The sequence below is a fragment of the Metopolophium dirhodum genome, unplaced genomic scaffold (assembly GCF_019925205.1).
Source record: "Metopolophium dirhodum isolate CAU unplaced genomic scaffold, ASM1992520v1 scaffold1, whole genome shotgun sequence".
NCBI lineage: Eukaryota > Metazoa > Arthropoda > Insecta > Hemiptera > Aphididae > Metopolophium > Metopolophium dirhodum.
In genome coordinates this window covers 1,607,488-1,631,244 of record NW_026869896.1, presented here as the reverse complement: position 1 = coordinate 1,631,244, position 23,757 = coordinate 1,607,488, and the positions used below count along the sequence as shown (strand labels likewise).

The window sequence follows — 23,757 nt, the reverse complement described above, 5'->3', positions numbered from 1 at the left end:
AAAAAATAGAAATAGTGACTTCTTGTATACTATTTATTATTTAGATTCTTATAATAAATTATTTTGTATTCATTTAATTAATTTTGTATAATTATGATAAGAAACAACTCGCATTAGACTAATGATTCAATTAAATAAACTCGTCAGTGGTGGTCACGAACAAATAAATTATGATTCTTATGATCAAATGATTCACTGTACTGTCTGAACCAGTTCATTTATTTGAAAAAAACGAATCAGTTAATTAAAGACAACTTGTCACATCTCTACAGTACTCAACAGTGTATTCTTCACTTCATACTTCTCAAGTTATATTTGTCTATTTAATGTATATTTGAATGTATTTTTTTTTGTTTCTATTTATTGATAAACTTAGACGAATATTATATTAATATTTTAAATTACAGCTATATAATTTATTTTAGTACATATATAAAATCTTAGTTTTATAATTTACACATTACTTATGTTTGTATCTTATGTAACTATGTACCTTATACATAAAATATATATAGAATTTAGACGAGTAAATGCAATTTTTAAGTCTTATACTGTGTATATATTATGATGAATTTACAATTGATACTAATATGTATACATGGGCGCAAATAGCATTTGGGGTGGCTAACGCCTTACTTTGATAATATTGAATAAGCTTAAAACTAAATTTAGGAAATGTTTGAGGAGCTTATGTATGTATGGACATATGTAAGTTTTTGAAACTGCATTTAAAACAAATAACTGTTGTGGAACATAAAATTAATAGCAATACACCAATATTCTTCAACATATGTCGCATCGTATTATTATTGGAAATGTAAGTCACTCAATCATGTATTATTTTATCAAAAGTTAATCAAGAATAATCAAAATTATTATGAATTCTGTGTTACAAAGATTCACTAGATGTGTCATGAACAAACTATTTTAAGTTTTTGAGCATTCAAGGTTTAAATGTGTAACTTTGGTGGGTAATGGGTAGCTCCAATATTTGTTTTTTTTAAATTCGGATATTGATAACCTGTAGTTATAATTGATAAGTGGTAGTTAGGTTTTTAGCTATTTTAAATTAAGATTTTTGTATTTTTATGTTGGAAACGCTGGTTAGGTAAAACTAAAAATATTTTAATACGGGAAATTTATGTTTCTAAGGTTGGCATAACCGATCTCCCGAAATTTGATTTTGATGATATCTCGCTGTTATCAAAATCGGGAAAACTGTCCTAGCCCCTAGTTGATAATAACAGTTTAGTACCTATGTAAAGGTAGGTAGGTATCTATTTATTTGTATTCGCTTAGTTTGCTTTATTCTTCTGACAAAAAGTGTTGGTATGAAGACCATAATTTTAAATAAAGATTATACAAATCAAATATTTATTTGATATATTATTATTTATTGATTTTTATTTTTATCTAGTTCCTACTTTTAATAATATTGTGGTGATTACGACGCGTTATCACCACTTACGCTAGCGCGTCCGTTTTCTTTTTGTGCCTAACTTTGAATTATATATCTTTTCTTTTGTATTGTCTTTGGCCGCGCTACGACGCGCTGCCGCAACTCTTTCTCCCGCCTCGCACGCCGACTTTTTCGCCGTTACGGGCTCGAATTCGTTTTTCACTCGCCTCGCTTGTCACTTGTTTTCTCGCTCTCGACTCGACGCTACTCGACTCGCGTATCCCTACGTCACAGCTCTCCGTTCCGACGATCGTTCGACATTTTCGATATTTATAATTTATAATTCATTCATTTTTTTTATGTACTGAAATAATTATTTTGTTGTGTGTTATAATAAATCATTTCATTTTCGCCAAAACAACTTGAGTTGACTATACTTTTAAAACCTTCTGATCAGGTAAAAAATATAGTGTCCTGCCGGTACACCGTGCCCCGGCACACCTAGTAGGTAGCTACCAACATTAGAAACCTCACGACGACCGACACTACAATATAATAGATATGTAGACTCGACTCGACCCATTGATAATTGATTATAAGATTATAATAGCTGATTATTGATAAGAGGATAAGATTATAATTTAAATAATTATATTTTAATAAGAGGATAATAGATAACTGATATTATGCGCGCGAATTTAAATTAAACCAAATTAAACAGCGTTCATTACTGTCACCGAAAACACAATATAAAGTAATAAATTCAAAACATTTCGGGCGCATATATTCAAGCCTGTTTAAGATAGTAATAGCGACACGACGGCGGAGCTCTCCGCGATGTCAATCGGCCCCCGGGACTAGTCGCGAACGAAGTGCGGCCGCGAGTGGCCTATACATCTAGGAGGGAACGCGAATAAGGTTTCAACGGGACTGTACGGAGTGTTATATTTTGAAAAAAATCGTAACATTTTCGTTATTTACGAATAATATGATAAGGCGGAAGTAAAAAATAAATATCGAAAAAAAATCCGGATTATCGCGGCCGCAGAAAATTAACGACATTCCCGGCGGCCGGCATCGAACCCACAACCCGCAAGTCATCCGCACATACGCCTAAAACTACTTACCTACCTATCGAGTTGAAAACTGATGTCAAATCTATGACTCTTAAACCGTAATTCGCAAAAAAATCTATCCCTCCGACGCATATATTCAAGCCTGTAATTATTGTTGTTTATCAATTACTTATTTAAAAACTATATATACTAAACGTACCTATATAAGCAATATCAAACATTATAGGCATATCATTATACAATTTAACTATCAGACTTTACTAAAATATATGAAGATCTATTTGTTTTTTTAAAATTGTATTATATGGTATCTGCACCATTATAATTTTTAATTTCCTCAACCAATCAAGTCACCTAAAAACTGTAAATGAATTGTGTACTATAGTCTATTCAAGTAAAGAACCATATAATCCAGCCCTTGTTAAATAATATAGGTGGGTGGCTCAATAAATGTGTAGATAATAAAATAGTATTAATTAAATATTAATTATTAAATAGTTTAATAGTATAGTCATATCATAATACAATTTAACTGCCAGAATTTAATTAAATACATAATAAGTTATATTTTGTCTATTAATATACATAATTTGACTCACCTAAAAACTGAAATATTTTATTATATATTTAATATTTAACCACATAATCGTTTGACATGGGCTCAAAACCTACCCATATAGTATAGTCATATCATAATACATTACCTCAACCAATTAACTCAGTTGAACTGTAATATATTAAGCACAACATACTATAAATTGAATTGTGTACTATATAGTTATATTGTACTATTGTCTATTCAAGTAAAGAACCATATAATCCAGCCCTTGTTAAATAATATAGGTGGGTGGCTCAATAAATGTGTAGATAATAAAATAGTATTAATTAAATATTAATTATTAAATAGTTTAATAGTATAGTCATATCATAATACAATTTAACTGCCAGAATTTAATTAAATACATAATAAGTTATATTTTGTCTATTAATATACATAATTTGACTCACCTAAAAACTGAAATATTTTATTATATATTTAATATTTAACCACATAATCGTTTGACATGGGCTCAAAACCTACCCATATAGTATAGTCATATCATAATACATTACCTCAACCAATTAACTCACTTGAACTGTAATATATTAAGCACAACATACTATACGTTAGTTATGTTACTATTGTCTATTCAAGTAATTAATTTATTATGTATTAAATAGTTTATTTCATATAATACTCTTAATTAAACCTACCTATATAGTTTATAGTCATATAATCATACAATTTAATTTCCAGACCTTAATTAAATACATACATTTTTAGTATGTTTATTTATATTGTATTATTTAAATTCTGTAGCATCGTTAGTATTTTACACCAAATTTGATTCAGCTAAAAACTGTAATATTTTAAGTACCTACTACGTAGTATATTATATATTTATATTTAACAACATAATCGTTTGACATGGGCTCAAACCCTACCTATATAGTATAGTCATATATCATTACCTCAACCAATAAACTCACTTGAACTGTAGTATATTAAGCACAACATAGTATACATGTACGTTAGTTATGTTACTATTGTCGAGATATTGTTTTTTTATGTATTAAATAGTTGATCTCATATAATACTCATAATAAATCCTACCTATATAAGTTGTTTCAAATAGCATATAGTCATATTATCATACAATTTAATTTCCAGACTTTAATTAAATACATACATTTTTATTTTCTTTATTAATATTGTATTATTTAAAATCTGTATCATAATTTGTATTCTACAACAAATTTGACTCACCTAAAATCTGTAATGAATTAAGTGGGCACTACATAGTATACATGTAGGTTAGTTATTATTAGATAATAAAAGCAGTAGCTGTGTATATTTTTTATTTATTAATTTTATTTTATGCTAATGATTGAACCCATCAAACAATGCTTAATAAATGTAGCTAATTATTTATCAAATAGTTTAATTGAACACTTAATACTCATAACTAAACCTACCTACATAAGTAATATCAAATAGTATAGCTATATCATTAAACAATTTAACTGCCAGAATTTAATTAAATACATGAAGATCTATTAGTTTATAATTATTGTATTACCTATATAGTATCTGCAGCAGTTTTGTATCATAAATTACATTACCTCAAACAATCAACCGCCCTAAAAACTGTAATATATTTAGTACTTCCTACATAGTATACATGTAGGTTAATTATATTACTATTGTCTAATTCAAGTATAAAAGAACCATCCCATATAGTCCAGCTCATGTTAAATAATATAGGTGCGTTGCAAAAAAAATAAGTATTATTTATTAAACAGTTTACCTATTTCATATAATACTCATAATTTAACAAACCTATATAAGTTATTTCAAATAGTATATGAACATATCTTTATACAATTTAATTGTTAGACTTTAATAAAATACATTAAGTTCTATTTTGCTATTGTATTAATATTGCAATATTTAGAATCTGCTGCAGTTTATTTTGTATACTACACTAAATTTATGATTACCAAATTTGACTCACCTAAAAACTGTAATATATTATGTACCCACTACATAGTATAGGTATTTCATATTTAATATTTAACCACATAATCGAGCCCAATAAATATTGCTCAATAAATGTAGACAATAAAAGCAATAGCTGTATATATCAATTTGTTATTTACCTTTTAATTATCTGTTTATTGATTTGATTTTATGCTCTTTACTATGTAGTAGGTACATATTACATAATTTATTGCAATTATTAGGTGAGTCAAATTGGGAAACAAAAATTTAGTGTAGCATACAAATAATTTAACTAACCCAACCACTGTATCAACTCTTAACATTTAGACATTTATTTATTAAGTATGCATGTACCTACAGTACCTATAGTTAAATTAATCAAATAGTATTGTTAAAAAATAGTATAATATTGTGTGGTTAAACCAACTAAAATAATTTAACTAAATACATTTAGTACATTCAACAATAATTAATGTTGTCACATATGTAACTCTAAATTATTGTTGGTTCAACCATAAAAAATGTTAAACCAGCTATTTAGTATTTTCCGTGTGTGCGTGCGTGTGCGCGTGTGAGAGTAGTTTCCGGCGCGAATGCCCGACTCGACGTGACAGCGATTCTCGGAAACAATTAGCAGATAAGGATTAGTGGATAGGTATACAAGAATAATTAATAGGCAACAATAATAATCAATAATAATTATAATATTTTTCCAAAATTAAATACAACTAACATATAATATAAAACTCAGTGGCGTATTTTGGGGGGGTGTCCACGGTGTCTGGACACCCCCCAAACCAAAAAAAAATTAATCTTTAATTTTGATAAATTTTAAAGGGAATTTGACAAACAAAAATATGTGGTTCGTTTTGAACTATTTTAATATTATATAAAGTCCTAAACTAATTAGGAAAGAAAATAAATTTAGTTTTAAATAATGTACCTATTATCCTATTATATTTTTAATTATTTATAAAACTGTTATTCTTATAGCACCACTGGTATCGAATGTAACAAACAAAATATATAGTAATAATTATTAAATTATTGTGACCGATGATGATAACTATATAGGTACTAATGTATATTAATATGTTTAAATAATATTATGTTATTATTATCCTACTACAGTATACATGCAATTTATATTTTTATCTTGCGGCTCCGTGCCTTCATGTGTCTGTGTTACTTGTTTTTCCAGCGGGAATTTGTGTATATTTAGATTTTAGATATTAATATATTACAATTACAATGATGTTTTTTTTTTCATATTATTATTTATCAATTGAATTTGAATCATTTTTCATTTAGTCGTCGTCGAAGAAACAAAGCAGATAAAATATACAGTGAATAGTAATATTATCATATTATTGTCATTGGTGAGTACCTATATTATTTATAATATTTATTTTTCACAAGTGCATGTAATTCGTAAATTAATATTCATTAAAATTAAAACATTATAATTAAGTATTTTTTAAACTAATAATAGCAGGCATATTATATAATATTATTTATCTAAAATATATAGAAACGTAATATTTTTAAGTCATTTTTTCTCGTTGCTTTATTATTATTTAAGTATTAAGACTAGGATCACATATTATTCACATGAGCGTTAGACTTAGAATAATCATCCATTATGCATTTTTTTTAATTGTAAGACTATTATGACCTAAAAAATACAATTTTTGTATTATAATTATTTCAGATATAAAGTAAAGAGATTGAATTAAATATTAATTGAAATGTCACAAAAAAATCAAAATTCTATAACTTCTTTCTTTAAGATACAGTCCAAACGAGAACTATCGCCGTCTACTGTATCAAGCGAGTTTAAAAAGTCGTCTAAAGTAATGGATTCCAATGAACAATCATTAACTGTTCCAAATATTAACCCATTGAGTTGTGATTCCCAATCAACCTCGCAATTAACCATTGATACTGATTATAATTGTCATGATATTGGATTTTATATTAATCGAACATTAACCGAAAAAGAAATAGCTATTGTATTGACACAAATTTGGGTTCCACAAATAGATTACAAATTCCCATCAAAGTCATACATTGTACAAAATAAAACAAAACATTTAAAATTTCAATATTCCTGGCTTTTAAAATTTCCTTGGCTGGCATATTCAGCTAAAGAAAACGGAGCTTACTGTAAAATATGTGTAAGTTTCTCTAAGTTTGATGGACATAATTCTCAGGGATTAGGTGCTTTAGTAAAAAATAAATATAATAACTGGAGAAAGGCAATAGAAGATTTCAAGGAACACTCAAATCGGGAATATCATAAAACTTGTGTATGTAGCGCTGATCATTTTCTTGAAGTCCAAAAAAATCCTTCTCAATCTATAATTTCTAAATTAGAAACAGGCAGAGTACATCAAATTGAAAAGAATCGAAAGAATATAATTCCAATAATTCAAACAATTATATTATGTGGTAAACAAAATATTTCTCTTAGAGGCCATAGAGATTCAGGGAAAATAATTATTGAAGAAGCTGACGATGTCGATCTTGACAAAAATGAAGGTAACTTCCGAGAAATACTTCGATATAGAGCACAAGGAGATCCAAACTTAAAATCATTTTTAGAATCTTCCGGTAATATTAAGTATATAAGTCCTATAATTCAAAACGATATAATAGAATCTTGCAATCAAATTATTTTAAAAAAAATTGTCACACGAGTAAATTCCCAAAAATGTTTCACTATTCTTGCCGATGAAACAGCTGATATCTCTGGCATAGAACGGATTTCATTATGTGTAAGATATTTAAATATTGAAACTAAGGTACTTCATGAAGATTTTCTTCAATTTGTCCCTACAAGAGACATGACCGGTATAGGTTTAGCAAACATAATTTTAAATAGTTTACATGCATTTGGAATTGATTTGAAATATATGAGGGGACAAGGATACAATGGTGCCTCTACAATGTCTGGTGCATTCGATGGAGTTCAAGCGGTAATTCGCAAAAGTTATCCACTTGCCTTGTACATTCATTGCGCAGCTCATGTGTTAAATCTTTCTGTATCTAATTCCTGCTCAGTACAAGGAATAAGAAATTGTTTAGGGACAATTTCAAAAACTAGAGATTTTTTTATATATCCAAAGCGTAAAGATGTTTTAAATAATGCAATTGAAAAATTTGAAAGGTATAATATTACAAAAAAATCTTTAAAACGACTATGCTCTACTCGGTGGATAGAACGGTATCATGCTGTAAATGATCTTCTAGAACTTTTTGAGTGTATTATTAAATCATTGGACTTAATTTCTAATTGGGCGGATTCAGACACATCTACACAAGCGAGTAATTTGCGTTCTTCTATATTACAAGGTGAATTTATTATCTGTTTACATATTGTAGCTAAAGGATTTGGTCTTGGACTGCCATTATCAAAACAATTACAACGGATAAATATAGATTTAGTAGAAGCTATGAGCCTTGCAGAAGATACCTTAAAAGAACTTCAGACATTACGAACAAATGTAGATATTGAATTTCATGCTATTTTTGAAGATTCAAAAGGTTTAGCAAGTAAATTTAATGTAAATATATCTATGCCAAGAATAACAGGCAGACAAATAAATAGAGTTAATATTGTCACTGAATCACCAGAAACCTATTTTCGAATAAGCGTATTTAAACCTTATTTAGATACATTCATCGAACAACTAAAATCAAGATTTATCGACCACAAAAATACAATTGTAGATTTTAAATCGTTAATAGCTGTTGAACAAAATGAAACGACATTTTTGAAGTTGGCAAAAACTTACACGACTGATTTAAGTGAATGTCAAGATTCTATTTTATTATCAGAATATAAACTATGGCAAAGACGGTTAAAAAATGTTGAGACTTGTAATTTACCAAAAAACGCAATGGAAGCAATAATACTATGCAATCAAGAAATATATCCAAATGTTTTTAAATTGCTACAAATATTTGCAACATTACCAGTTTCTTCATCATCGAATGAGAGAACCTTTTCAAATTTAAAAAGAATAAAGACTTACTTACGAAACACGATATCTCAAGTAAATATAATTTATTAATAGTTTATTTTATTTATTTAAAACTAATATATTTTAAATTTTATTATAGAAGAGATTAAATGGTTTGGCTATGTTATCGATTCACAGAAATGAACAAATTACTACTGATGATGTTTTGAAGGAATTGAGCTTAAAAAAAAGGCGTCTTGAATTTATTATTTAATTACTTTGTATAATAATTTTAAGTGTATTTATTATTTTCTATTTTCTATTTTAAAAATTATTATTATTTGCTTTTATTTTTATTTTTAAATTTTAAAACTATGTTTACAGTAGGTATTTTATACATGTATGATTTAAATTACATAAAAATTACTACTTTTAATTAAATAAATAAAAAATGTTTCATTACAATATTTGATGAGTATATTATGAACTTGGTGGTAGTAAATGTAAAACAGAGAAATATTGCAACCAATTAACAAATAAGTAGGTATATACCGATATTATCTGGACTCCCCCCCAAAAAACATACAAAATACGCCACTGATAATCAGTGGTGTATTGGTAAATAAATTTATGGGTATACGCACCTAAAAGTAGTTGAATATACCTATATATACGATATACCTACCTTAAAAATTTTAGAAAATAGTAAATAGTTTCATATTTGATATTATAAACTTAAAATATTACTAATTATTAGTAATTAGTAACATTGCTAGAATAAACTATCACTGACCAATAAAATAAACAACAATTAATAAATTTAAACTAATTTTACACACAGAAATAAAGAACTTATATTAGGTACTGTTTAAATAAAAATCTTAAAAGGCAGTTTTAATGTAATTCTTGTCAGTTATGTAAATTAATAAATTAATTATAATAGGTTGCATTAACAATTTAATAACTTACTTTTTTACTTTCTGACAGATTATTAGTTATTGCAACTTCATCATCAGTTGGTGTTGGTTTATGTTTTTTCGTCGACGGCACAGACAAATAATTAGTGATTTTTTGTGAAGTAGCGGTACGTTTATTATCCATTATCGATCATATAATATTATAATATATTTATATATAAAATATTTTACAAAATTAATAGAATTAATATAATAAGAAACTAATAGTTCGATTTTATAATTTGGTTATTGGATGACAAGTAAATAACACAATAAATCAACAATAATTATTTTATTATTATTCCAATTTGTCATTATCATTTAGTTTGAAATTACGTATGTTTATTGTTTTATATTATCAATAATCGTACACGATTTTTTGACTATGGATCTATTTTTAACTATTAGATTAACCATACACGGCACGGCCATCGGGCAGTTGGGTCCCCGCCTGATAACAGCCAATTTTATCAGCATTATTAAAATTGAGTGATAAGCACTTGTCCAAATATGGTATGAGTGGTTATGCGGCGGTTACTCTGTGGTTACCATGTAACCAACTTGATGTGGTGTTGCACAGCAAGTCGGGGGATATTTTCGATTAGCGGAGCGGAGCGACGGCGCCGAGGAGCGTAGCGACGAGTGCTGCTAGCATGGCATCACTGACGTGACTTATTTCGTATTGGTGTCACTGCTAAATCCCTGGTATAGCCCTGGTATGTAATCCCTGATGGTTGGTATTAATTTGTAATTTTTTTATTTGAGGTTAGGTTCAAACTCTTGATTAAGGTTATCAACTATAATTTCTTATCACGGGGACCCAACTGTCCCCATCCCCGTATACCCATAAAAGACTAATGTCTAATTTTCTTAAAGGTATACGCATAAATCCAAAAATAGGGATCCGGGTATACGACGTATACCCGCGTATATCCTCCAATACACCACTGCTGATAATACTACCTCTGAATCATTTTATTTGAACACTACACTCTGATCAGTAAAGTTGTCTGTGAGTTTCCGGTGGTTTGTGCTTTTTTTCATTAATTTACAAAATGGGTAAAGACTGGCGTTTTGGGTGAAAAGCTAGGTGTAAGTTAAGTGCACCTAGGTTAAAAAAACATCGATTGAACAATTTACAATCAAGATTGAAAAAAAGTGACATAGATCAAAGCTGCGATGATCAGGTAATTATATAAACAGATATAAAAATTAAAATAATATAAATATTCTAAAAAATTGAAGATTATTCACTACTTATTCATTATTCTTTTATTTTAATTGTAACAGAAAAAAACACATTTACTAGTATCCGAAAATGTTTTGATAGATGATGTGAATAATATAGAACTTACTACTGAAACTAGGCAAGTAAAACTGTTTTTGAATATAAGTCACTGTAAAATTGGTAAATGATAGTTCTAGGAAAAAATAATTTATTAGGAAGGTATATTGTATATTATGTTACATAATTATTAATTATGCACTAACCATTATCATAATTAAAAAAATTGTATTTTAACCCTTAACTTGGCAAGTGTACATTATTGGTGTGAAAATTATGAAGTTTGGTTATTCTTTATATTTTGAGGCCCCTGAACTCAAAAAAATAAAAATAAAAATTTTAGGACTTAAACTTTTAAAGTTATAAGATGTATCCTGTGAGATACATTGCCATAACCTCATAATATGTACTATGTATCTGGTGAGATACATTGCCATAACCTTATAATATGTACTGTGTATCTTATGAGATACATTGCTATAAACTCGTATTATAAGAGTTGTATCTAGGGAGATACATTACCAAGAACATGTGTATAATATTAGCCGTTGCCAGTAATTCAGGAAATATAAAAACATTAATTCATAATAGTATATTTAATATTATATAAAATAAAACCATAACATTAACACATTTAAAATACGAATAAACAATTTATTTTTAAATAAATGCATAGGAACTTCCTTTAATGTTATTATTTAATTTAATACTGAGTTTCAATTGAAACAAAACAATAGATAAAAATATGTACAATTATTTTGCATAGTGAACGTTTTGGAAACAATTTCTCCCTTCCACAAAACAAAGACGGTTTTTACATTTAAGACATATGACAGAAGTTTGGCCTGATTTGCAATACCTACATCTGCCTTTGGTGGTAAATGCTGGACAATGGTCTATTTTATCTTGTATCACTTCTTGTGGAGGCCTTGGTGCAACCGGTGTTTGAACTTTTTTTACGTTTTGTTTTTCTTTTGTTATCGAAGAAGAAGGACGACCAACTCTTGGCTTATTTTTACAAGCCAATGCAATAGCAATATCTTTTCTAAATTCTTTTAACCTCATCGTGTTTTTTTCACTTTTGCTATCTCTTCTATATAATAACCAGGCATTATTTACAGATAGATCTAACATCTGCGAAAATAATGCCATATACCATTTGTGTGTCTTCATGTTTGTTCGGTAAAGCGCTATAAACATATCTGCAAGATCTACGCCACCCATATGGGTATTATATTCCTCAACTATTTTAGGATAAGGGACAGGCACTTTTTTTTTTCGGTTTTTGAATATCTTTGAATTGTTTGGACGGGTTCTTCACCTGTATAAGAGCTTGCCAAACTAACAATTTTATTGTCCAACCATTTAACAATAATTACTTTATTTTTTTTATCACACTTGCTAAAGAAGGTACCCCGTGGCATTTTACTTAACTTCTAATCGTCTATATCACATCCACGCAAATGTTGTTTTCTTAATGTTCCAAGACTAAGAATACCATATTCATGTCTTAAATAATGAATAAGCTCCGGTGTTGTAAAAAAATTATCAAAAAAAAACCGTACTGAGTGGTTTATTAGGGATAGTTTTACATAATGCAATAACTACTTTTGGTCCTAAACCGAAATAACTATTTTCATAATCGGAGAACTGTACATTCTGGAATGTATTTTCGCCAGAGTATGGGAAAAAATCATACACCATTCCATCGATTCCAGCACGGACAAATAGTTTAAAGCCCCACTTCTTTGGTTTATTTTTCATATATTGCCTACGTGAACCAGCCTTCTTTCCCTTGTATGGCACCATCATTTCATCTATTGAAAATTTGTTTCCTTGAGAAATATTCAAACAGTTAATACGAATTTTTTCAATGAATTCTCTTGCTTTAAAAAATCGATCGGTGTTGTTATCATATTCGTTATTTGTTAAGTGTAAGCATCGCAATATATGTTGATATTTTTTTATTGGCATAATATCTGCGATTGGTCCAAATCTAGTGCCTTGTGCCCAATAATCAATATATGACGGCATTTTAACTATACCCATCCATAATTTAATACTTAAAAAATTTTTCATTTCTTCGGGAGTTGTAGAAAGAGGTTTCGAAAATTTTTGGATTGAAAACAAATTAGACTGTTCAACTAACAATTTGATTACCTCATTAGAAAATATTTTCGTAAAGTAATCTAAGGGCGTTAAAATAGTATCGTTAATAATATAGTTTTGTTCAACTGGAACCTCAACACCAAAATTAAATTTTTTTATTGATTTCCAAGTGAAATCTATATGTTTCAACGGCACTTTTTTTTTTGGATGGTGAACAGGAGTGATGACCGGAGTCTCAATAACTGTTTTTTTATGAACTCGAGCTGAACGCCGTGATGATGAACTTACGGGTGTTACAGATAATGATGCTGTTGGAAGAGGTGTTGCAGGACTTGGTACTTGATTTGGAGATGGTAAATGAATACTTATTTCTGAAACAGCTTCATCTCTTAACATCTCAGTTTCTTCTGGTACTATCTGAGCATCAAGTTCTTCAAACACTTCTTCGTTCCAATCCTATATTATTTAATATATTAATAAAAATATAAATATAATTTATTTATTTTATATATTTTCTATAAATAATATATAATATATATTATAATTTTGATTATATATTATTTTCTATAATATAATAAAATACAGTAATTAAAAGAAACCTACATCATTACATTCTCTTCTTCAAATTCTGCCAAGAGCCTGTCAATCTCTGGTATATGTTGTTCATCTATCTCTGACTCCGAACTAGATCCACTATCTAGCGGAGGTAAGGCCAAAGCCATCATTTTTCTTGTTCTAGAAAACATTTCTAAACACGACGTATTTGTAAAATAATTTATAATATGAATTAGCGCGTTGATTGCAGCTCGAGTGGAAGCGGGCGACTGTCCGGTGCGGTACATATTTGTATTGCACAGGACGGTAATATATAATATATATAATAATAGTACAGAAATAAAAGTTTTGTAGTAACTATAACATTGGTTCAACAATACGTGTTTATCCAAGAAAAACAACATATAACTAAACATAATATTATTATTCATTGGCCAATGTGATAAAATTAATCAATAAGGCTCCACGTGGAGCCCATTTCGATTAATTTATAATAATAGCTTAATAATATAAAAAAAAAAAAATTAATATTATGAATTGGTTATCTTCCTTTATTCCGAAAATCGACTATTAATAATACAAAAATACCAGGGAAATGTCTTTTGAGATACATGTATAAACGTATAGGCGTTGTGGCAATGTGTCTTCTGAGATACATGTATAAACTTATAGGCGTTGTGGCAATGTGTCTTCTGAGATACATGTATAAAACTTACAGGCGTTGTGGCAATGTATCTTATAGGATACATAAGATTCAAATGACATTTAAAACTATTTATACAATATTATAATCAAATAAATATATGTAATTATAACATAAATACTTCCTTTAATAGTTTTTTCACCCTTGTTTCGTGCATTTTTCTAACAAATTACGGTTTTTGACCATTTTAAATTTGGGAATTCTTGTATATTTGATAACAGGGTAATACTCGATTTGTAATGCTTAACAGAAAAAGTATGATAACATTTAAGCGGGAAATAAAAATATGATAGTAATCAAACAGTGTAGCATTATTAAAAACGTTAAAATGTATATAGAAAAAATAAATATTTAAAGTATTTAAAAATGATAAAAGTGAGTGTATCTCCTAGGATACAATACCAAGTTAAGGGTTAAAATTACTTGCATATTAAATTATTATATTAAAATGAGTTAGTAAAAGGTTAACAAAAAAATATTTTACTATTTATTATTATTATAACTTACTAAAGGTACCTATGCAAGTTAATTATCACATGCACCTATAGTAAGTAAATTTGAGTATACAGAGGCACAGAGCAATTAAAACATATAATTTGAAAAAATTACTATTTAATAATAAAATATTTTTGTTTTATAATTTTTTACGAACTTATTTTAATCAAATATTTTTATTTCTATTTAGTTATTAATATGTATTATATAAGTTGTATTAAAATTTTTATAATTTTGAATAAAAGCTACAACATGAACAATTCTTTAAAAATTACCAAAAATGCAAAAAAAAAATATAAATTACATAATAAAAATTCATATACAAATGTGCGTATTATCAAGAATAAGTATCATAGTTACTGTAGATACTTGAAAATTTCACTGAATGTTTATATTAGCATTTTCTATACTCCATACAACTTTGAAAATAATTTGACTCTTTTTGAGCTGTTTATTGACATTTTAAAGTTTCAAAATTTAAATTATTTAGTTTTTTTTTCTATAAATATCGATAAAACTGTATTTGTTGGGTCAAAAAGCTTGGAAAATTAATACAATACTCCCGATATATTGTGACAATAACAGTTGAAAAATATAAGCATTTAAAGTTCGACTTTTGACAGAATTTATCAAAATCTCGAAAATTATTCATTGTAGTTAAAAAATTATAAAAATTCAGTTTTTTTTCTTTTACCGGCTTTTTTTTTTGTATTCTAAAATGCATTTAAAATATTTTATTTTGTTATAATTTTGTACTTCTTTTTTCTCACATCATCTGATGTCAATGGCAAGATTAAAATTTTATCCTGAGATGTCATACCTAAATATAATTATAAAAAATTATAACTGATGAAATAGGTACATGCATAATTATTATAGTATGTATTGATATTTTATGAAGTAAAAATGTGATTAGATATTTATATTCTAAGTGCCAGTAAATAATGTTGGCTCAGCATGAGGTTTGAGCCTATTCTTTAAATCATTTAGGAAACATTGAACATCTATAATGATTGTTATATAAGATTAAATATTATATATTGATATATTTATATTGAATTTTTTACCTGATTGGATCTTTAGGAAAAGAGAAATAACTAGTACGTCGATTTTCTTACATCTTATTATTACATAAGGTTACAATCAGGGCTTGCAAACGTTATAATAACGTTATGATTATAACGTTATGTTTGATAAAAACCGATTGAAATTTGTAAACGTAATTATAACGATAAACGATAAACATAAATAAATAAATAACACAAAACAAAACGTAACGTTTAACAAAATATATGATATATCATTAAACAAAACATAACGCAAAACGGTATATATTGTATTCCATTAAACAAAATAATTAATTTCCAATTATTTAATAATACTTAGTATTATTCAATTATTTATTCGATCCAAGAATTTTATTTTATCCCGTATCCGGCCTATCCGGGAGACCCCGTATTAGATTTATTTTAAAATTTAATAAGAAGGTATTAATAGAATAATTTAATTACCAATAGCTAATAATAGTGATACTCAGATAATATTGTACTGTACTATCTGTACTACGGTCGGAATTTATACCATTCAAGTTATTCAACTATTGTGTTCGGTGATCATTGGTATTTATTTTGTTGTTTGTGAATGTTCTATTTAATAATGGTAATATGGTAATAAGTATAATTTAGATAGTATAAATTATACTATGTTGTCTACACTCTATAGTATATTAGCTATGTACACACTTTTATAATATTGCCAATACATATTATTTAACTTTTAACAACATAAATTATAGATTCTGATTATTTTGTCAATTGTAGGAAGGTATAAAATAAATGTTGACAAAGTATGTCGAAACAATCAGAGTAAAATATGTTTGAAACATAGATTCCTGCTTAAATGATATTCTCAAGCACAATATTGTAAAACTTACTAAATAATTTTAACATTTAAAAACCTAATAATACGTTCAAAATTTCAAAATAATGATCATGATTTTTTTTTTTTATATTTATTATTTTATAATAAAGTCCTTAGAGCCTAGGCAATTTATTAAATTCAATAATACATTATCACTTATAACTTAAGATTAATTATCATCATACTGTTTTATCATTTATTTTGTTTCCATTTCTTTACGAACTATGTATATTGTAATTTAATCTGTATCACTGTACTCTACCTACTTAAAACTCAGAATAGGGAAATTATGTCCCCAAAAAAGGTCATAGTCATATACTTTTAAATATTAAATAACGATAAACGCAAAAATTGTATAACGTTTTAATTATGAATAACGTTAAACGCAAAAATTGTATAACGTTTTAATTCTGAATAACGATAAACACAAAAGTTGAATAACGTTTAAATTTTGAATAACGATAAACTCAAAATTTGTATAACGTTTTGATTGTAAATAACGTAAAACAATATTTTTTTTTCAAATGCAAGCCCTGGTTACAATGCATTTAATTCCATACCGTACTGTAGCAGTCTTCATTGCAATAAAATAATATAGTAATAATTAATGTTTAAATAAACAGTGAAGTAAAAAAGTGAGACACAGACAAACCTCAAACAACATAATATTATAACATAATAATACCGTATTTTATGTTTGAAATGTTATTTATCAAACAATTTTATAATATCAAAGTATATACAAATTAAAAAATAGTTTATTTTATTGGTTTATAATTATAAATAATAATGAAAAAAATACTTTTGCGTTTACGTTAATTATACATGACATTGTAGTATTGTACGTAGTACGTATGGTAATCATTGATTATAAATAGTACAGTTGATATAGTCAGGGTCGGATCGCGGACTAGGCCTCCGGCTAGTTTGGACCCCCAGACTTCATGTCCAATGTTCATATTTTAAAATTAAATAAGATTACCATTTATTTAGTAACTGTATTTAAACATACAACATGTCTTTTTCTAAGAAAAAGGGTCTGACAGTTTTTTTTCCATTCGTAGATTCGATTGGTTTTATTTGTTTAGTCGTAATAATAGTTATTAATAAATATTACTGATAACTACCAAATAGCTATTATTAGCGTTACATTATTATTTAACAATATAAATAAATATACAAGACTGGCACGCACGCCCGCGTGGCCGCGTCAACTCCTTATTGACAGTCTGCTATGAGTGTCACAACTCACAGTTACCTACTATAGTTATTTAAACGATTTAAACGATTTAATTGTTTCATGTCTGTGGATTGCTTTCCACAATTCCGCATTGTTATCTTGTTGTTGCAGCATATTACGAGTGTATTTAAATTGTTGTTTTTTTTGTAATTTTTATTTGCCTTACGGTTTGAACTAAAATGAGTACCAAATTAAAAAGTGGTTCAGAAAAACGGCGCCTAAAAGATCAAAAAATGCTAGTTAAAGCCGGTTCTGATCCCAAACAAAAGAAGTTATCATTTTCAAAGGAAGTCGAAATCACAAATGTCAACTCAAACGATTTCTCTGGTTTTTCAAATGAAGACAAAGTTACCATTTCGTCTGAATCAGAAGTAGGTATAATTATTAATTAAATATTATATGATATAATATTAAAATTTATTTACACAAATATGTATTTATTAGAAGAAACAAGACACAGATACAATTTGTGAACCAGATTTACCAGTTGTTTCTGATCAAAACAAATACATTTGTACTTCAACTGTGAACATCGAAAAGTGTATACAGGAAACAATATATGAAGTTAAAGAATCTACTATCCGGGAATCTAGTTCAACTTCTGTTTTTGGTAATGTTGCATTTTAATTTTTTATCATGCTAGATCATAAAAATTCAGTAGAAATAAAATTGCCTTTCTTAAAAAATCATACAATTCTGTGTTCAAAATAAAAAAAAACACTATAATTACTACAAAAGTACCTATTATTATTATCAAAAAATATTTTGAATTTTTTACTTGTATATCATTTATTCTTTGCTTTAACTTAATGCATATAACTTAGCTAGTTAATTACTAAGTTCTCATGAAGACTGTTTTTATATTACTATTTACCATTGTTTTGAAGATAAAAACATGACAAATTACGTACGTAATTAAATATTATTACAAATACACACTTACATACTTTTATGTTACCCATGTAAAAGTATTAAAACATAGTTGATTACATTGTTAAATTTAAGTTTTTAACAGTTGTTTTACAATATTAATAATTCACTTACAAGTGTCATTTTAAATTTTTGCCCAACCTTATGTCTAAAATAATAGTAACCATAGTAAAGTAAATTTTAATTAATTTAAAAATAAAATAAAATTGTCTTAAAAATAATATGTGCATCAAAATTTAATTTTCAAAAAGGTATGTCATACTGCCACTCTCTCCTATATTATTTAATTAATGTAAGACTTGTAGATGTAAATATTTTAAAATTTTTATTACAATATTTTAGGTGATCATCCAGTGGCATCAACTAGTGAGAATGTTCATAATTCAGATTTGGTTAATTGTGTAGATGATTTGGATCTTGATGTTATTTCTAATAAATGTGTATCTGATACAATATTTAATGAAGGTAAGAGTAAAATTTGCAATTTTTATAATGATAAATTCATCTATATACAAACATAATATTATTATTTTTTGTTTCCAGAACTTAATGCTAAATATTTCAAAAAACCAGATAAACATAATATGATTCAATATTGGCTTTTCCACCCCCATCAACCAGAAACAAACATTCCATTTACTGCCTTGAAAACATATTTTCGAAAAGATGGAGGAAGACGAATGTGGGTTTCATATAACCATGGAAATTCATCATTACATTGTTGTATATGTTTGGCATATGGAGATGGCAGTGGTAGATTTACAGTTGGTGTTATGAAATGGACACATATATATTTACGAATTGAAGAACATGAAGCATCACTAACTCATAAACAAAATGTTGATGCTCACATTCTGATGAAAAACTGTTCTTCTGTTGATTCACTTATTAAATATGGTCTGAGTTCGATAAGAAAAAAAGAAATTGAAAATAATAGACAGATATTATTAAGAATCATTGAAATCATAAAGTTAATAGGTAAACGTGGACTCAGTTATCGCGGTAAAAAATGTGAGGCAGCTTATACATTAAATAACAGCAACTTGGATCATGGTAACTTTTTGGAAATGGTACTTCTCGTTAGTAAATTTGATCCTATACTTCAAGGGCATTTAGATATTGTAATTAAAAAGAGTGCAACTATACATAACTCTGAATCTAAACAAGGTGGTGGTTTCGTTACATTCTTGTCTAAAACTACTGTTAATTACATAACTGATGCAGTATCACAACTGATCAAATCTGCTATTACCAAAGAACTTAAAAAAGCCGTAATATATTCAGTTCAATTGGATACTACACAGGATATCACTGTTATAGACCAATGTTCAGTTATCGTTAGGTATGTAGTTGGTACAAAAATACATGAACGCTTAATAGGAATGATTAAATGCACCTCGAGCAAAGGCATTGATTTTGTCAATTTATTATTAAATACTTTGAAACAAATGGGTATTAATCCAAAATACAGTGTTGGAAATTCAACGGATGGAGCTGCAAATATGCAAGGTGTGTATAATGGATTTTCTACAAAATTGAACAATATAACATTAACACAAACACATATCTGGTGTTATGCTCACGTGTTGAACCTTGTTATTTGTGATGTAACAAACAAAATTTTACAAGGTGTAAGTTTATTTGGACTTTTAAATGGATGTGCTGTTTTTCTAAAAGAATCCTATAGTCGAATGGATGTATGGCGTTCAAAAGGTACAAGACAAAGGATATGTACAATAGGAGAAACGAGATGGTGGTCAAAAGATACAGCGTTAACCAAAGTTTTTGGTTACTTTAATAATCCCGATAACTGTTTATTTGTTGAATTAATAACTTCATTAGAAGAAATTTGTGAAAATACAAATATTAAACCAGAAGCACGACTAAAGGCTAGTGGTTTTATGGAAGGACTGTGTAAATACGAAACAATTTTAACAGCACAAATATATTTAAGAATTTTTAATAAAACCACACCTTTATCCTAATACCTTCAAGGTTATGGTGTTAATTTAGTTTCTGCCCACCAAATGGTAACTCAAACTCTTAATGATTTGAAAAAAATTGATTGTGATTTTCCCAGCATCAAGCAAGCTGCTGATAATTTTTTGACATGGGCAAACAGTAAATTAAAAACAGTAGAAAACACCTCTATCCAAATCCATGACAGTATAAGATCATTTCGACCAAGAAAAAAATCGAAGCAATTTTCTTATGAATCAACTGATAACCCAATCGAAGATCCATTGCATTCGTATACAGTAAATGTGCATAATATAATATTTGACTCAGTTATCCAAAGTATTGTAGAACGTTTTGAAAAGCACAAACATTTATATGCTGACTTCAATTGTTTGGATCCAAATAATTTTTGTATTGATGAACCTCTACCAGAAGATTCACTAAAAAGTATCCATTTAAAGATTGTACCATTTATGCCAGATTTGTCTCATGTACAGCTTTGTCAAGAGTATAATGACTAAATGATCAATATAAGGAATATATTGAATTAATTTCAGATGGAGAAGATAATGGTTTGTATGCTTAAATTATAAGTCTATTGGTTATGTCTTCAGTTTACCTATAACATTTTTATTCTTTACAGAACAAAATTATATGGATAATGAAAGATGCTCTCATAATTCTGATGAAACAAAGGAAAAGTGCTGCGTTGTTTGTTGTTTTAGCGTAATAGTTAATTATAATTTATTTAGTAATGCTTACCCAGTTCTGTATTTTACATATAAATTGTTACTTACATTTTCAATCACTCAAGTAGGATGTGAACGTAGTTTTTCAAAACTTAAGTATGTTAAAAATTATTTAAGAAATTCAATGTCACAAGAAAATTTAGAAAGTTTTATGTTAATGTGTGTTGAAAAAGAAATGTTAACTGAAATTAACCCTAATGATATAATTGATAAGGTGGCTGCACATAGTGAAATATTAAAAAAAAAATTAATATATTAATTTCTACCTAATAAAAAATGTTGCCAGAATTGCAGCATACTATTATTTTTTTTAACATCCTCAAACAGTGTACACAAAATGACAAAATTTGATTAGTAATTGTACTGCGAGCGAAGCGAGTAAAAAATTTTTGGGCCCTTCCGTTCGGGGCCCGGGCCCGCTTGAATTAATTTCCCGGTAACATAAAATAGCCCTACCGCCCCTGGATCGGAGCAATGAGAATGTATTGATTTTACAATGGTCTATATGACGTGTGTTTTTTTATTATTATTTATGAAAGTATCGTTAATAGGTGGTTGCTGTCTACAAAATACTTCATGTTTTATGTCCAAGTAACTGTAAAATTTTAGTTTCTGAGCGAAGCGATGAATGTATTGATTTTACAATGATGTGTGTTTTTTTTTTTATTTTTGTGTCTGTCATCACCTATTAGGACAGTAAAAGTGCTTGGATTTTCTTCAACAGTAACTTTTCTGATAGGAAAGTGAATCTAGTTGGTCAGTAGTTTTCAAAAGCGACGTGAAAAACAAATGAAAAATTAAGGAAAAACGGGAATTTTTACACAAAATCTGTTATCGAGAAAATCGATTTTGGTTTTTGGTGTTACTCTAAAGGCTCGGTCAAACAGAGAGCGGGCTGCCATGGTCTACGGGTACGCTGACCGCGGCAGGCAGCGGTCGGTTGTATTATTTTACAGTGCCCACGCGGGCAGACCGCTTTCTGTTTGACTGAGCCTTAAAACAAATAACCGTAGGGACATTAAATTTTGACTGAATGTTTATATTAGCATTTTCTATACACCATAATATTTTGAAAATATTTTGACTCTATTTGAGCTGTTTACGGACATTGTCAGTTTTCAATTTTTTTAGTTTTTTTTCTATAAATATCAATAAAATTTTATTTGTTTGGTAAAAAAGCGTAAATATTAAATATAAAGCTCCTGATATATCGTTCTAATAGCAGTTGAAAAATATTAAAAATACATATGAACAATTATTTTTTATAAGCATTTAAAGTTCAAATTTTGAAAACATTTATCAAATTTATAATTTATTAATTATTTTGTAGTTAAAAATGTATAAAATGTTTAACTTTTATGGCTAAGGATTGACAATTTAAAACAAGGCTCCACGTAAATAGGTTATATATAAATTACTTTATTCACAATAATATCATCAAATATACTTGGTAATATCATAGGCTGACTGACCGTTTTCGCTTAGAATCGTTTTTCTTCTCCAATTATATTATATCATCGAATTCAAATTTGACACCATCCATTACAGTGACCCACTTATAACCTACTGTACAGCAAAGCGACATCCACTTATCCACCTTTTTATTTTTCTCTCTATGTTGAATTAGAATTTTCTATAAACCATACAATTTTTAAAATATTTTAAATCATGTTGAACTATTTATAGGCATATGGATATGACATTTTCAATTGTCATTACTTCTTTTTTAATTTATGGCGATAAAAAAATACCTATTTGATTGGTCGAAAAACTCGAAAATGTAATAAAGGTTCATTGTAAGTTTTTGTTAGTGGAAATTAAAAAAATAGTTGAGATCATTCATAGATTTTTTATGAGAGTTTGAAGTTTAAATT

At 27.7% G+C, this 23,757-nt stretch overlaps 1 protein-coding gene across 1 annotated transcript; it reads left to right on the top strand.

Moving 5' to 3' along the window:
• The first annotated feature begins 6,765 nt into the window (after positions 1–6,765).
• LOC132953148 (zinc finger MYM-type protein 1-like) lies at positions 6,766–9,256 on the top strand. The gene is made up of 2 exons (XM_061025683.1): positions 6,766–9,075; positions 9,143–9,256. The coding sequence occupies exons 1-2, from the start codon at positions 6,766–6,768 to the stop codon at positions 9,254–9,256; spliced, it is 2,424 nt and encodes an 807-aa protein (XP_060881666.1).
• Positions 9,257–23,757: the final 14,501 nt, after the last annotated feature.

Excerpts from the sequence above, each read along its gene's own strand:
- LOC132953148 (XM_061025683.1), top strand. The coding sequence starts at position 6,766 with ATGTCACAAAAAAATCAAAATTCTATAACTTCTTTCTTTAAGATACAG. Across the intron at positions 9,076-9,142 it reads TACGAAACACGATATCTCAA|AAGAGATTAAATGGTTTGGC; the intron begins GTAAATATAATT and ends ATTTTATTATAG.